This window comes from Crassostrea angulata, chromosome 7, assembly GCF_025612915.1.
Source record: "Crassostrea angulata isolate pt1a10 chromosome 7, ASM2561291v2, whole genome shotgun sequence".
Taxonomy (NCBI): domain Eukaryota; kingdom Metazoa; phylum Mollusca; class Bivalvia; order Ostreida; family Ostreidae; genus Magallana; species Magallana angulata.
Window position 1 is genome coordinate 33,835,308 of NC_069117.1, and position 16,945 is coordinate 33,852,252.

At 34.3% G+C, this 16,945-nt stretch overlaps 1 protein-coding gene across 1 annotated transcript in view; it reads right to left on the reverse strand.

The window, feature by feature from the left end:
- Nucleotides 1-625: 625 nt before the first annotated feature.
- The window catches only part of LOC128192113 (uncharacterized), a 34,470-nt gene continuing 18,150 nt past the window's right edge, over nucleotides 626-16,945 (reverse strand). Inside the window, 9 exon segments of the mRNA XM_052864567.1 lie at nucleotides 626-2,227; nucleotides 2,881-2,957; nucleotides 7,076-7,161; nucleotides 7,368-7,452; nucleotides 7,603-7,741; nucleotides 7,883-7,979; nucleotides 8,496-8,537; nucleotides 9,444-9,575; nucleotides 16,832-16,866. Coding sequence (XP_052720527.1) covers nucleotides 1,069-2,227; nucleotides 2,881-2,957; nucleotides 7,076-7,161; nucleotides 7,368-7,452; nucleotides 7,603-7,741; nucleotides 7,883-7,979; nucleotides 8,496-8,537; nucleotides 9,444-9,575; nucleotides 16,832-16,866 — 1,852 coding nt within the window. The 3' untranslated portion in view covers nucleotides 626-1,068.

The window sequence follows — 16,945 nt, forward strand, 5'->3', positions numbered from 1 at the left end:
ACTATATAAAAGCAATATAAAAATTCTCTAAAATTAAGACATTCAGTATCATAAAATAAATAGTGCCTGTTTGGGGAGGATAACAGTTGAAATTGACACCTCTCGAAAACCATTGTCAACCTCCGCTTTCAACTGTTACCCTCCCAAACAGGCACTATTTATATATTGTTACCCGTTGCTAAGTGTGTTGCTAACGCTGAGGGTAATAGAACGGATTATCAACTGCGTCTATACCAATCAGATTTCAGTATTTAACATGAAAGTATAATAAAAATAAAGGCTATTTTATTTATAGTTAAATTGAAATTAATGTCAAAACGGGCGTGGCCCCGTGGGCCTTAAAGTTTGGAAGGCTGATATGACTGTATAACAGTCTTTTTTAAATAGCACAAAACTTACTAAAAGGAACCGCAGTAAAGATCAAAGAATATATATCGCCGACCTAAAAAAAAAAAATATCTATACCAGTATTTTTAAGAAATTGTCTGTTTAAAAAGACTATACAAAATTATAGTTTACATTTCTTTTGATGCTGATTAGCTGAACGTTGTGAATTTGAAATTGTTTAAAATTGCTGATATGAAAAAAATCTTTTCTTTTACAATATAAACTGACAAACTCGATCAATAATTTTATAGACTTTTATAAAATACATGTACCAATAACCAACAGGAATAACAATTTTATTAGGGTGTATTTTACATACACATATTAAACGAGTACAACTATACAGACATGTGACACGTGTACAAATATATTGAGTATTTATCGTTGAACTATTTAAAAACTAGAACTAAATAATAAGTAATAAAATATCGACGCTCTCCTAAATTCTTCTAGATCAAAAAACAGGAGAATAAAAAATAAATATAAGATAAATTCCAAAAATTCTGGATACGGCACCAAATTTCACATCGACATTTCTGAATTTTTTAATGTCATCATCAGACAATTTCATAACATAAATTCATTTGTTGACACTGTAACTTCCAATCTGAAACATTTCAGATCATCAATTATATATAGTCGTATATATAGACGTAAATGCGGGCGTCATTTTCACCTAATTTACGTAAGCTGATACACATGAACCCAACCCTTGTAATATTGAGAGACGGCTAGGCGTTGAGTGACGTCATCAAAGGCCAAGCTTTCGGGGTCATAGCCTAAACTTGGCATAGTTTTCACGATGGTCCCGTCCTTGGACAGAACACACAGCTTTCCGTCGGTGGTGGCCACAATGATGTTGTTCCCGACCACACAGGTCCCCCGCGGCTTGCCGGGAAGTTTACTCTCCCAATAGAGTTTTTCCGTGAACGACACACACAGCAGCATATCTCTATGTACGTCAGACAGATAGATGACATTTCTGTTAGGGTCCAGCGACAGGTACAAGTGAAATGCTTTGAAATGGGTCTCGTTCGGCCTTTGAATCTTTTCCACCACTTGAACAACCCTGCCGTCCTCGTTTAGTAACGCAACACTTTTGCCATCTCCACCAATATTAACTGTAACTCCATAATGTTCTTTGGCGAAGGAAATGCCATATCCGTTCCCATTCAATACAAAACATTTGCTTTCGTTAATTGTCTTTTCATTCACCTTGTAATTATAAACTCGCCTCTGACACGTGATTGCAATGTCATTAAATCCAGCACCAACAGAAATACTACGACATCCCTCGGGAATTTTTTTGGATATCGTTTCTTGGAAATTTTCATTGAACACTTTCAGCTGATCGTTTCCAAAGTTTATAATCACCAGACGACCATCACTGGTCCAAACCACGCCTTTCTTGTTAAAATCGCGCTCGTCCGATTTCAGTTTCTTTATTTCAGTCAGTTCGAACAATAAATTTTCTTCTGGAATAGCAGCATCACTGTTGCTCCTTGAGCGAGAGGAACAAAAACTACCAAACCTGTCCCTACCATACGGAAACGAGAACGAAACCGGAGAGCCCCGGATGTTATCCTCGCTTATCCTTCGGACAAATCCAGAGTTACCTGTAGGGGGCCTTTCGTAAGACAAACTTCTGGGATAGGGTGATCTCTCACTAAGGGGTCTCTCGGGTCTTCCTTTTGGAGACCGTATTGGCGGTGACATGGAACTCTGGGACGGCGGACGTATTGGTGGCGAAGCAGAAAATGAGGATGACGATACCTTTCTGTCGCCAAAGGGCTTGCTTGCTTGTTTTGCTTTGAGATTATTTATCGGTTTGGGCTCCGAACTGTCTTTTTTATGAGATTTGCTTTCTTTAGAGGATTCTGTGTTTGAATTTTCCGGTCGATCGGGGGCCTCCATGCTTATTTAGGTCATATATACTTTCTGTTCAATAAAATCTGCAATAAAATGTAAGATTCTACAGCACATGTACTGGAAACAAATTTACATACATTGTATATATACATGTAAACGCCAATATCTGGTGAATAATATTTCAACAAAACGTTTGTACTTTAGCAAACCTTCATAAATGGCTTGTTTGCATGTATTCTAAGCAAAGACATTGTATCAAATAGCGTCTCTTTCAGTCTGGAATCTACACTGAGCCACAGCTCGGATAACATCCTCTGTAGTTGACGTTTGTTGTATTGTATACTAGTATAATTGTACAACGGACACATGGATATATTGACATACCGGTAAAGAACTTGAAGCAAGCTGTTCACTTACATCACCGCTCACAAAGAATTTCCTGCCCTATTGACTAAGAGACTACCCGCTCATGTCTCCATTATTGAGCCAAAGCAAACTAACGTTTACACATTTCGGGTGGCCCTTTTGTCACAAGGTAAAAAGAACAACTGTTTATACAACGTCAATGGAACCAAAAGGTGGAGGATTGATTACATGATATACGAATGTAAACAATACACTTACCTGATTCTCAGTCCCGCACGCGCGCCATTCATATCTCAGTGAGAACCAACTTGCCATCGCGAGAAACCAATTCGCACCTGCATTTTACATCTCGTTGTTTGCAAACTGGACGAGGCATTCACTGTTTTGAGAATAGGGACTGCACGTTAATGCGCGGGATTCAGTGTTGCTTTTGTGCTATCCGCTCGTGTAGTCTCACATAAGAACTTTAAAATTAAAGGTCTGGAGAAGTTCCAGTTCATTGTAAACTTTTTACCTTTGATTTGCTAAGCTCTTTGAAACGTAATTGAATCCGACTGCGAGCAATTTAATAAATATTGAAATATATATATGTTATTTCACGCCTCCATCTTGAGTATTGTGTGGGTAGTTGAATTTTTCAAAGAACGGGAACTGATGGGAAAATCAAGAATTTTAAAAACACGTGTCAAATTACGAGGCATATACAATGGTTTTTGTAAACTGCAATTGAAAAACGAAATCTGAATGTTAAAATTTAGGATTTAAAAAGCTAATTAATCATACTTTAAAAATACACATATACATATAACCCGTGAGTTATTTCATAACATATTATTTGTCTCAAGCAGTACTAAGTATGTAGATATTATATCACCAGCATGTTGCATAGTAATTTATTCACACTGACAATGAATTGGAGAAATGACCTTCAACTTTATCTTTTACCATAAATCATCTTTATCTTTGACCTTTTATCCTTTGACATTTACCTTTTATCTCAAGGTCGCAAAGCATGACGTCAATCTTTTTCTTCTTCTTTTTAAAATTATAGTTTAAAATAGAATTGGAAATATGTAAAAAGAGGGTAGACGCAGAAATACGGACATATCGACGGGTATGCAGACTAAATCACATACTTATCTCCGATTTACAGAGAATCAAAAGATTTATATAATTTTTTTTTTAATTTATAAATTCCCTCGATCAAAGTATTCCCCTCTTGTAAATACGAGTGACGACAACATAATTCCTAATCCGTTAATCTGCATTATCTTGTACAGCACAAATAGCAGATTTGCTGCAGTCTGATCAAACATGAGTTTTGTGTTGTGAATTTTAATTACTTAAGAGATTAAAAAAAAACTTGGTTAATCGCTGAACTCCGTCGAGAGTCGTTAAAGCAGAGAAGTATACACGCACGCTGATTGATTTTCCCCGTGCAGTCGAGGTTAACTAATTGGATTCTGTTCTCAAGTGAAATTACACGACAACGCACATGTTGCGAAATTATGAAGCCAAAGTAGGCATATTGTGTGTACAATCAAAACTGTCTCTTTTTTCAAAATGGGCTTTCGGTCGCATAAAATAAAGATCTTAAAAAACTAATAAAAGCGTTGCATGATTAACGATATCAAACTCGAAGTAGAAGAGGGGGGGGGGGGGGGGGGGTTGGTGGTTGATAAAACAATTGTAGGTGTCAGTCCTCACGTTCTCATAGCCTTGTCAATATGATAATAAACGGACTATATGATAATAAACGGACCGCATTTGAAAAATAAATAAATAAGAGCAGGAAGATTAATTTGTTTCCGTTTCATATTTTAGATTAAAATCACCAGAAAAACGAATAAACAATCGGGGTTTTTTGTGAGCATGTCGTAAAAAACTTACATGACTGTACGAATATTTAAAGTTTGTTTTTATTCAAAATAATAAAATCATTGAATGCACACCTCTTCAGCTTTTACTCTGAAATGCATCAACTTATAGAGCCATAAGGCTATAAATTAAAGATATTTACGACGCAAAGATGTTTTTTTTTTTATATACAAATGTATCAAGTTTTTCTTAAGTTGCTTGAAACGTGATAACATAAATAGTTCAGACATTTAGTATCATATTTCTTTTTAATTCATCTTTTTAATTAATACTAATTAAAAAAAAACACTAAGAAACATTTTTTATTATCTAAACAAGATAAAAATTTTTCTTATACATGTCTACACAGTAATAATAAAATACCTGTACATGTAATTAACTGAGCATATAACCCAAAAAATAACTCCGTCATTACATGTAATATGAAGGACAAACAAATGACTCAAATTTCTTTATCATTAAATAAAAGTCATTTACGAAAAATCACAAAAAATGACACAAAACTGAGATTTAAAGTAGTAATGCACATATAAATGCTTGATAAGAAGGTATAATAAAACTTCATGGGCTAGTTCAATACTTATAAAAAGTATAACTTGCTATTCTCAAATATGTGGAAAATTCAGGGACAAGAAAAAAGATTCTGTGGCATACGTAGATCCTTCATTTAAGAGTAAAATGGGATTTGGAACCTCCTAGTGGTACTGTACTTAACCCCCCCCCCCTCCCCACACTACCACCCCTTCCACAAAACACTGTAATGTATGTAATAGCACTTAGTTTCTGTTTTTATATCTTAAATGCAAGATTTGAAAAAAATGCAATACTAGTAAACATTTTATCAACATTGTCTATAATTGTAAATGAATAAATGATAAATGGAAAAGCAAGTCCCCAAAAATGGATAGTTTTGGAGAAGCAACTTAACAGTCATTTTGGATTCCAGGGGTCATTACACTAATTGATTAACATTTTTAGTGTAAATCTTCAAAGTTGATCTACATGTGAATTTTTTAATGATATACATGCATTGCTAGATTTAAACTCATTGCTTTATAAATATTTAAATTGTATTTGTACATGTATACATGTACTATAATACACCAAATACAGTTAAATGCACAATAATATACACTGTATATGCATTTTTATAGACTGTTCATACACATACAACTGTATGTGTTAATATAATCAAATGTAGAATATCACAAATAAAATAAAAAAAATTCTTCAGTGAACACATGTTTTATAAAACAAATTAATTTTTTCAATGATCTGTGACCAAAAAAAAAAGATTTTTTTTTTAAAATATACATTGTATATGAATCAATAAAAGAAAAGGAAAGGATAATATCAATTGTGTAAGAAAATGATACTTTTAGCCCAAACCCTAATAAATATAACTAGTACCGGGTATATGTTTCTCTATATATACATGTATATTGTAATGCGCTAGTTTTGGTCCCTGGAATAATTGACTATTGCGTTTAGCCCAGGTGGTTGTGTTTTGTTTTCCTGGAGTCTGTTATGCATTTCCATTTGAAAGAGATTTAATGTCCTGAAATAAACAGATAATTTGTTAGTTAAATTATGTGAAGTAATTTTATAAGATGGTCATTTTTTTTTTTAATCAGGCCTAAAAAAAAAAGTTGTGTGTTTAGGGTAACCCGACCTAACCTACAAAAATGCCCCGACCCTACCATTTTTAGATGTCTGTTTTTATCCGACTGTGAATTTTATATTGTTTCTATTAAAAAATCCGACATTCTTAAGATTCATGCAGAAAAAGATATGATAAAATTTTTAAAAACCCCTACCTACCTAACCTAATTTTTTCATCAGTGTTACCCTAAACACACAATTTAGCAAGCTGATTTTGAGTCCCGTAGAGCTGAACAATAACTAAATTTACATGTTTTACAATAAAACTTTTTTATATTGTTAAGTTAGCAATATCAATAAACCCTATCATTTGAATTAATATATTTCCAAACAATTTTTTCAATCAAAATATCTTATAATTGTAGCTTTCCAAAAGAAGGTATCTTTTAAATTATCTAATGCCTCACAAAACACAAATGGTAGTAAAGAGTAAAGTAGAAGAAGACATGCATAATGAATGCGCTTTGCTAATTATTACAAGAAACAGATATCATTTTCCGGGGGGGGGGGGGGGGGGGGGGGGGGGGGGGGGGGAACAAAAAAGAGAAAGAAGCCTAATTCCCAAAATCATGAAATTCCTAATCTGTGTGGGAGTAACTTAATGAAGCTGATCTTATAAGTAATATGGGCATAGAAATCATAGAAGTAATTGACATCTGATTTGTCACAGATGCACAGATATTGTAATACATGTATATGTGTAGTCAAAGACATGATAATTGAAATCACCTGATATTTGGAAGAGATATTAAATGTGAATATTGCCTGAGAAAAGCACTGTCAACTATTAATTAACATAGGTAATTGTTCAGTGTGACTTCCATGAGAAATCTGGATTCAATCCATAAATGTAAACTGCATAAATAAATTTCTAGTTGAGCATTAATTTCTGATTTACTGTACATGTACTTACATCAATCACTATGCTTTTCAGTTGAGAGTACGCCGTATCTACATCATCATTAACAATGATATGGTCATAGGAACCTGGCTGCTCAGCTGTTAAAACAAATCAGAGTTTTCATTGATTTCATATTGCATATTGATCTGTTGTTCATACGGTAGCTGATTTGACAGGTACATGTATAGTTCCTCATTGTTTGTTGATTGTCTCATTTGTAAGAAACTGAAAGATACCATGTCCTAATTAAAGTTTATGAAGCAATAATTCAGGAAATATCAAAACACTGAGGAAAAAACCCTACCATATTCCAGTGCTTCTTGTGCCGTGTCTAAACGTTTTTGTAAAGATTCTTTAGTTTCTGTACCTCTACCCTCCAATCGTTTTCTCTGAAAAAAGGAGGAAAAATTTCCTTGTCTTTCATTCAACCTTTAGGCCAAAATAAAACAATAATGAAAATTTATATGAATAGATAAGGAAAAGATGAAACCAGCTTTGCTTTCCCTAACTGCAAAGAAAGTCCAAGCTTAGCAACTTACCAGATCCTCTAATGAAGGAGGCTTCACAAACACATACTTAGCATTCAGGTCAGTTTGCTTGATGTTTTTGACTCCATTAATTTCTACGTCTAACACGCAAAGTCTACCAGACTTTTGAATCAGTTCTACAGCCATCTTACTGTAAACAGGAAGAAAAAAATTAGGATGAAATCTTGGTTTTATAACAATATCTATGCTATGAACCAACCAACTGCATTTAATTGGTTCTTATTGGTACATGTATATAACAAATATTAAAATCTTCATTAAGAATTTTCACCTTGTTCCATATCTGTTTCCGGAGAACTGTGCATGTTCTAAGAACAACCCATCCTTGATCATTTTTTCAAAATCTTCCATTGACACAAAAAAGTAATCTGCAACATTTGGGGGAAAAAGAATAAAATTATAACAACAAAAAAGATTCCACTAACTTTGAACAAATTAAAAAATGTTTCGAAATTATACTCAATATTGGACCCTTTTTAAATATGGTAGCTTGGCCTATAAGTCAATTCAAAAGGCCAAAAAACCCCTCCTAAATGTATTCTCTGGCATTGCTGCTCAGTTCAAATGCTGCTGCATTGATATTTATTTCATTGGGGAATAACTCAGTTTAGATTTTTTTTATATGAAAATTGAGTAATTCCCCTTTTGGAAAATAAACTAGTAATAAAACTAAAATACATGTCTGCCATGGCCACATTTATTTTTTGGGGGGAAAGGGGGGGGGGTGGGGCCTGAGAAACTAAGAATTTTTTTTACCTAATTTCTTCTTTTTTTCAGAGATAGATAATTTGCTCAAAATCTGTCACAAACATGTCCCTGAGAATTCCATCAGACTACAAAACCAGGACTTCTATTGGTCAGACCAGTGACTGTCATATTCTCACCTTTTCCATTTTGTTCTCCTTCTCTGGGCTTTCTTGTTGTATCTTTAAGACCAGAGATGAAAAAAAAAATTAAATTAAATTAATTTCAAAGTTTCATAAGTGATACAAAATGTTGAAATTGATCTAAGATGAATAAGACACTGGAAATGTCCTCTAAATTATTTGGAAAGCCTGCTTGATTAAAGTTATTGGTACACAGTTGGAGTTCAATGATAAGTCCTATAGCTTTTGTATTCATGTGCTGATTACCTTACAAATCCATCTATTTCATTTGTCAGCATTTATAACTAACATCAAAAAATTATTTTAAAGTAGATCCAGTGTTCTGTGATGTCACACTTTTATGTAAAACTTTGAATTCTTTAAAAATTGTGCAAGATAGTTTTATTTATTTTATGTGAATATAATCACATGGATGTAATTAGAATTATTGGTAGGTTCAAGATATTTTTGCACTTAATTTTATTTTAATTTCCAAATTTTTATATATTTTATCTATGCAAAGGGGAAATAACTCTTTTTCTGACTTTTCTCTCAGTTGTATGCCTAAATGCTATAGTTTTTCTTATTCCAACGATTAATTTTAAAATATTTTTGTAATTTTAATTTTCTGATAGAGTTGACATTAAAATTAAACAAGAAAAACAAATTTCTGCCTACAAGATTTTACTTTTAACAAAAAAAAAATACATTTTTCTAATGCTAAAATATGCTTTAGTTTATGTTTATCTGGCATCTCAAAAAGTGTGATGACATGTATATTTTTTCTAACAGTTGATGACATTTAAGTCTATTAAGTCGAAATCAGTTCGGTTTTTCAACTTTCCTCAGAGAATTTTACGAGTACGGAGCTACCTTAAGTTTTTCAAATGATGTCTTTTGTTTCAATCCTTTAAAATAGAATTAATGTGGTAAATCTTGTAAACTTTATAGGGCCATCAATCTTACGTGAGACACTGAAGGCAAAACAGTTGGGGAACTCTTGGAACAGCCTGGTCAGTAGGGTGCTCTTGCCACTTCCTGAGGGGCCACTGATCACAATCGGTTGGGGAGCCATTGATGAGAGGTGTCTCCAAAATCCTGAAAGCAAAACAGACACACAGCTGACATAAAAACATCATTTGAACCGAGAGGTATAAAAAAATCAATCAATTTAAACAAGTTCCACAGTACAAAGCAAAAATTGATAAATTCAAAGCAAATAAAAGAAAGGTCTTGCTATAAGAAATGTACTTAAAACAATTCAGTGCAAGATGTTTTAGCTCTGTTACTATGCCAAACACCATTACACTGTAAAACATACAGCAGTGTAACTAAGGCATGACAAGATCTGAAGCTACGGTTGGGACAGTCAGACATACAGAAAAAAACATCCAAATCTTGATAATGAAAGCAACACACTGTCATTCTGGTACATCACATTGATCTTATCCTTGTCTCACTCTCTCAAGTCTTCTCATCCTCACTCTGTAGATGTGTACTACACCAATACACACTTAATACGCACTTTGATTAACCAGCATGCAAGCACTATTTACGAGGCTATGTATACTTTACCTGAGTGCACTTTATGCAGAAACAATCTCTGCACTACATTTTATAACAATACAACCAGTATAGTGTAATGGTATCATACATGTATTAATTTTCATGTGGGGAAACTTTTGCAAATTTTATGAAGTAGATTTTATTTTTTGAAATTTATCTAAATATGTTTATTAACACTTTATTTCATTATGAATAACAATTCTTGTGAATTTTTTTTTCCACTAAAATGAGTTTTCATGCTTTAATTACTGTATATCGGGTAATTTTTACTGCTGTGGTTTTTAAGGAATTTGTCTTAAAATAGGGCGATTTGAATTTTTACGCGTAATTTTTTTACGAATTGGACATGTCCGTAAAAATTATAATCATCTGTGGTAAAAGGGGGGAAATTTCACCGTGACTTTGTTACAGTTAACATACATACAAATCAGAAAATGGTTTTCCTGTTAACGAGTCCTTAATTATTGTGACTGTGTTTATTCATTTACCTTTATTTCATATGTGATATACACTTTACTTATTCCTATTAATCTGGGAATCATCATTGATGTACACCATGTGCTCGTCTCAGTTCGAATTACCGGGGAAAAAAGAAAGACAACTCCATTTAAAAATACAATAGCAGAACGATCGGAATCGGTGTATTTCGTATATTTTCCTCTTTTCGGTGTTCTTGGTGGAGAATTAGTTGTGGCAACCGATTTATTTAAAGCAGTTATAACTTCTTTGGAATCATTTCACTATGCGATCCATTTGGATTTGGCATTGTAGATACTGGTTTAAAATAGCTTCATATCCCCGCCACATTTATTGACTGAGTGATTAAAATCTAGCTACTAACATTCATGACATCATATGTAGTTTTAAAAGATACTCAAGACTGAATAGAAAGATCTGAACCGTTATTACCACGTGACCGAAAACGCTCAAATATTATACCTACATATACAGCCGTCAGGGACTGAGCTGAAGGTCATGAACATTACTCTCATACGTAGAAATGAAAATTTACATGCGGTATTTTTTACTGCTGTGAAAATTTACGCGTTTAATTTTTACGGATTTATAAAATCGTAAAAATTAGTAAAAATTAGCAGCATGTAAAAAATACCTTTTATACGGTATTACTTACATACAGTAGAGTAAATTGTTTCATGTATTAAAACAAAGTAATTAAACTGTAATCTGTGTTTTTTGTTTTTATTTACAAATGAAAATGTTTGACATCAATATGTGATGCTGTGACCCAATCATTCCAGGCTTTTCAAATAATACTTGGTGTATTCTACTCTAGAGCTGATCAAAGTCACCACTGTTAGGATCTTTAGGATAATTATCTTCATGCACACTCCTTTTTGCAGGATCGGTAAACCTGTTCAACCCAAACAAGTGAGCCGCAAATTTGATTGGTAAAATTACTGAAATAGGTTAAGTATCATACAGGTGGTCAACTACAAAATGGACCCGGGGGGTCAAAACACCAAACGGTGAGATGTGCCAAACCTCTTCAAGTGGAATTGTGAAATTTTAATTAATGATTAAATGATTAATGTCAATGATTACTGTAAAAGTTGTGACAGAATCCATGCTGAAAAGAGGAAGTAGATAGCTTCACACAACTCAGCATGTCACATGAAAGTACTTACCTTTCCAAGACTGTGGACAAAATCTACTCAAAATCCTAGGAAACGTGTGTGTTATCATCGATAGTGACGACGACAATGCCGTGAAGTTTTTATAATCGCCGTCAAATTACATTTCACCGGTTTCATTATGACTTGCATTTAATAAAACATTTAACTGATGACGAGAATGGAGACGTACTGTAAAAACCAAAAAATACGTACCGTAATTTTCCGAATTCCGATGAATTTATTTTTTTTCTCTTTAAAATAAACCCCTATGCAGTGCGAATTTTTTCTCGGATGTAATAAATTTGGTTTTATAGGGCTAGCACTGTATATGATCTCTGTTGCCATAGAAACTAATTAAGAGCCAGGTAATCTTGCTAGACTGAAGATAATCAATAAATATTTAGACAATATCTTATATACACTGACTGTGTGAAGGATTAGACAGAAGATCAATATGTTGCCCATGCAGTTAATATTTATCTGTTGTATTGCTCAGTGGTCCTCAATAAGTTCAAATTACATGTACATGTATACAGTTTAATTTTTTGTTGGCTAAGTATTTACCATATAGAAAACACATAAAATTATTTGATTTTAGATGTGCTCAAATTATGCTGATCGATTAATTTTGGGCCTGAATCCCTCCAATTTTACATTAAGCTTTCTAGAACCAAATCATATAAGAATTTATTGGTGCAAAACAGAAATCATAAAGCTCAGACAACACAGAGCAATTATTAACGACAGCAGCTACATGTAGCTATAGGCAATGGACTTGCAACATTCAGAATGTGGATGCATGAATATTTCTATAGTTTATGTTATACTTGGAAGGAGCCTTCAGAAAATGTTCATGAGAATGGTGTAACTCATTTTGGAATAACCCAAGATTTTTCAATTTAAAAAAAAAAAATTAATATTTTTTTCTCTCAATTCTTTTTTCAATCAAAACAAGCTATCTGTACATATAAAATTCAATGACTTAAGAAAATTTTATAGCTAAAAGATTTGATATTGGCTGTTAAAAGAACTTTAAACAAGAGGCCTATGGGCCACATCGCTCACCTGAGGAACAATAGGTATGATAAAGTCAGCTAAATGGAGTCATAATACAATCTGGACAATGTACATTAATACATGTAGATCCTGTATAAATAAAATCCATTTTTCCCCCTTGGAACTCGGATAGCCCTGATTGCTGAAAATATTTACAAGAGCAGACTTTAATCACCGCTCCTGCACATATATAGGGACTCAACGTTATCCAGGCAGGGATGACCGCACACCTACGCAACTCAACAGGTACCAACGTTAATGCAAGCAGAGATAACGCAAGCAGGGATGACCTCACACTTGCGCCAACAGCTCAACCTAACGCAGGGAGTGCCGCACACTTGCACTAGAAAGGCCAGAACACCAGCAGGGATGACCATACACAAGTGCTCCGCCGCAACCACCACCAATACAAGCAGGTATGACCGCACACTTGTATCAATGCGATACAGGGCAGAAATGACCGCACATTCAGTATCGTTGGTTAGAAAAACACGAAGACTAGAAAGAGAAGGGATGTCAACACCCTCAATCTCTCCGTACCTGTTCAAGCTTAACCCCAAACAGTCACTCGTTGCAATGCAATAGACACTGTCCCTATATATGTGCCAGCCTAAAATAATTCATAGTATCTAAAAATTGGAAATCAAAAATAAACAAACTAATCCAGCCTAACCCAAAACTACTTATGCAGAACAACTTATATACATTGAATATTTATTATTGTATAAAAATAATCATCACATTAATTGGTTAACAGTGGATGCATTAATTAAAATAATCAAGAATCAATAAATCAAGGGCAATAACCCAAAACAGTAATACAAAAAGATTCTAATGAAAAAAAAGCTGCCTGCTTCAATTTTATAGTCATATCACATGTTGAGTATTGCAGTTCTCAAAAAGATCCTTTACAATTGTTTATATATGGGATATTTAGCTACATCAAACTCTGAACCTTCTTGTGAGGCCGAAGAATTGTCCTGGAGCCAAAGTCTTAACAATTAAAAAGAATCATCTTGCTGATTAGTTTCTGAGAAGAAGATTTTTAAAGATTTACTCTTTATTCCTATGTAAAACTTTAACACCCCCCCCCCCCCCATGTGGCCTCACCCTACCCCCAGGGGTCATGATTTTCACAACTTTGAATCTACACTACCTGAGGATACTTCCCACAAGTTTCAGCTTTCCTGGCTGATTAGTTTCTGAGAAGAAGATTTTTAAAGATTTACTCTATATATTCCTATGTAAAACTTTAACACCCCCCCCCCCCATGTGGCCTCACCCTACCCCCAGGGGTCATGATTTTCACAACTTTGAATCTACACTACCTGAGGATACTTCCCACAAGTTTCAGCTTTCCTGGCTGATTAGTTTCTGAGAAGAAGATTTTTAAAGATTTACTCTATATATTCCTATGTAAAATTTTAACACCCCCCCCCCAATGTGGCCTCACCCTACCCCAAGGGATCATGATTTTCACAACTCTGAATCTACACTACCTGAGGATGCTTCCACACAAGTTTCAGCATTCCTGGCTGATTAGTTACTGAGAAGAAGATTTTTAAAGATTTACTCTATATATTCCTATGTAAAACTTTGACCCCCCATTGTGGCCCCAACCTAACCCCAGGGGTTATGATTTTCACAACTTTGAATCTACACTTCCTGAGGATGTTTCCACACAAGTTTCAGCTTTCCTGGCTGATTAGTTTCTGAGAAGAAGATTTTTAAAAATTTATTCTATATATTCCTATGTAAAACTTCGACCCCCCATTGTGGCCCCACCCTACCCCTGGGGGTCATGATTTTCTTAACTTTGAATCTACACTACCTGAGGATGCTTCCACACAAGTTTCAGCTTTCCTGGCTGTTTAGTTTCTGAGAAGAAGATTTTTAAAGATTTACTCTATATATTCCTATGTAAAACTTCGATCCCCCATTGTGGCCCCAACCTAACCCCAGGGGTTATGATTTTCACAACTTTGAATCTACACTACCTGAGGATGCTTCCACACAAGTTTCAGCTTTCCTGGCTGATTAGTTTCTGAGAAGAAGATTTTTAAAGATTTATTCTATATATTCCTATGTAAAACTTCGACCCCCCCTTGTGGCCCCACCCTAACCCCAGGGGGTCATGATTTTCACAACTTTGAATCTACACTACCTGAGGATGCTTCCACACAAGTTTCAGCTTTCCTGGCTGATTAGTTTCTGAGAAGAAGATTTTTAAAAGATTTACTCTATATATTCCTATGTAAAACTTCGACCCCCCATTGTGGCCCCAACCTAACCCCAGGGGTTATGATTTTCACAACTTTGAATCTACACTACCTGAGGATGCTTCCACACAAGTTTCAGCTTTCCTGGCTGATTAGTTTCTGAGAAGATTTTTAAAGATTTACTCTATATATTCCTATGTAAAACTTCGACCCCCCCTTGTGGCCCCACCCTACCCCCGGGGGTCATGAATTTCACAACTTTGAATCTACACTACCTGAGGATGCTTCCACACAAGTTTCAGCTTTCCTGGCTGTTTAGTTTCTGAGAAGAAGATTTTTAAAGATTTACTCTATATATTCCTATGTAAAACTTCGACCCCCCATTGTGGCCCCACCCTACCCCCGGGGGTCATGAATTTCACAACTTTGAATCTACACTACCTGAGGATGCTTCCACACAAGTTTCAGCTTTCCTGGCTTTCTGGTTCTTGAGAAGAAGATTTTTGAAAATTTCTCAAAATTTTTCATTAATTTCTAATTATCTCCCCTTGAAAACGGGTGTGGCCCTTAATTTTCACAACTTTGAATCCCCTTTGCCTAAGGATGATTTGTGCCAAGTTTGGTTGAAATTGGCCAAGTAGTTCTTGAGAAGATGTTGAAAATGTGAAAAGTTTACGGACAGACGGACAGACGGACAGACGGACGGACAGACGGACAGACGGACGACAGACAAAATGTGATCAGAATAGCTCACTTGAGCTTTCAGCTCAGGTGAGCTAAAAACATAAACAGAATTTGTTTCCACAGAATTTTATTTAACAGCAATAAATAGGAATAACAATATAACTGCATTGGCTTCAATTTGACACACTTGCATGGACTTGGAAACTTTATACAGTCAAACAATGGCGATTACTTGTTCTATTTGACATATATCATATTCCAAATCAACAAAACATCACAGAATTCTCAAAACAATTAATTGTTTACAAAAAAATGTACATAGCTATGGACCTCCAGCAAAAACCAGCAATTCTATTTTTAAAAGAACTGCAGTCCTACTGCAACTTCAATGTTTAAAAATAAAGATAAATTTAAGACTCAAGAATATAGAGCCTGTTTTAGTCACTTAAGAAAGATATTTGGAAAAGAATACATTCATCTTCACTAACCAATGGTTTACAATCCACTCTGCTCCTCTTGTGTAGAGATGTGAGTGGTTTATGAATTCTTGGCTAGCAAAGATGCATATGTATAAAGTTACATAAGTGACCAAAACAAGCTAAGGACTCTCAGACATTAGACTGTTACATGAGGAGAGGGAGGGTACATAACAAATACAGCCACAAGAAGCATCATTTCATCACAGAGAAAGGAGATTCTTGCAGATTAATCTCAGGGTGAGAAGATTGCTAGTAATACTGCACACACACATTAACGGTACATTCTTCTTTCAATATAACCATTATTTTATCAAACAAGTAAAATTCAATATGCATTATCTTCACAGGTATTCATCATATATCATACTGGCAAGAACTTAATGATCAAACCTTGATTACATGAACTTTGTTGGTTAAGGAAAAACACAATACTTCCAATAGAAATACAGACAGACAGATAGGCAAAAATTCAACCTACAGTGAACATTTAACATACATCTATATAACGGTATATAATTTTTAATAGACACTTTAAATAGGACTTAAATAATCATGGCATGACATTCTTGGAATGCTTTTACAAAAAACAATTTAGTGATTACCGGTACTCTTGTACTAATAACCATAAATGCACAATCTGCATTTCGATTCAATTAAGGTACATGTAAATTTTCAAGAACTGGAGATATCCATATTTAAAGTATATTTCACATTACTAGTAATCTGCTTGTACAGAGCAGTTCTCATAACCCTAAAAATACAAATGTTATACACAGATTTCTAAGCAAGCAACATTTAAAGAAGAGGAAACAATTGCAATTTAAACCTGT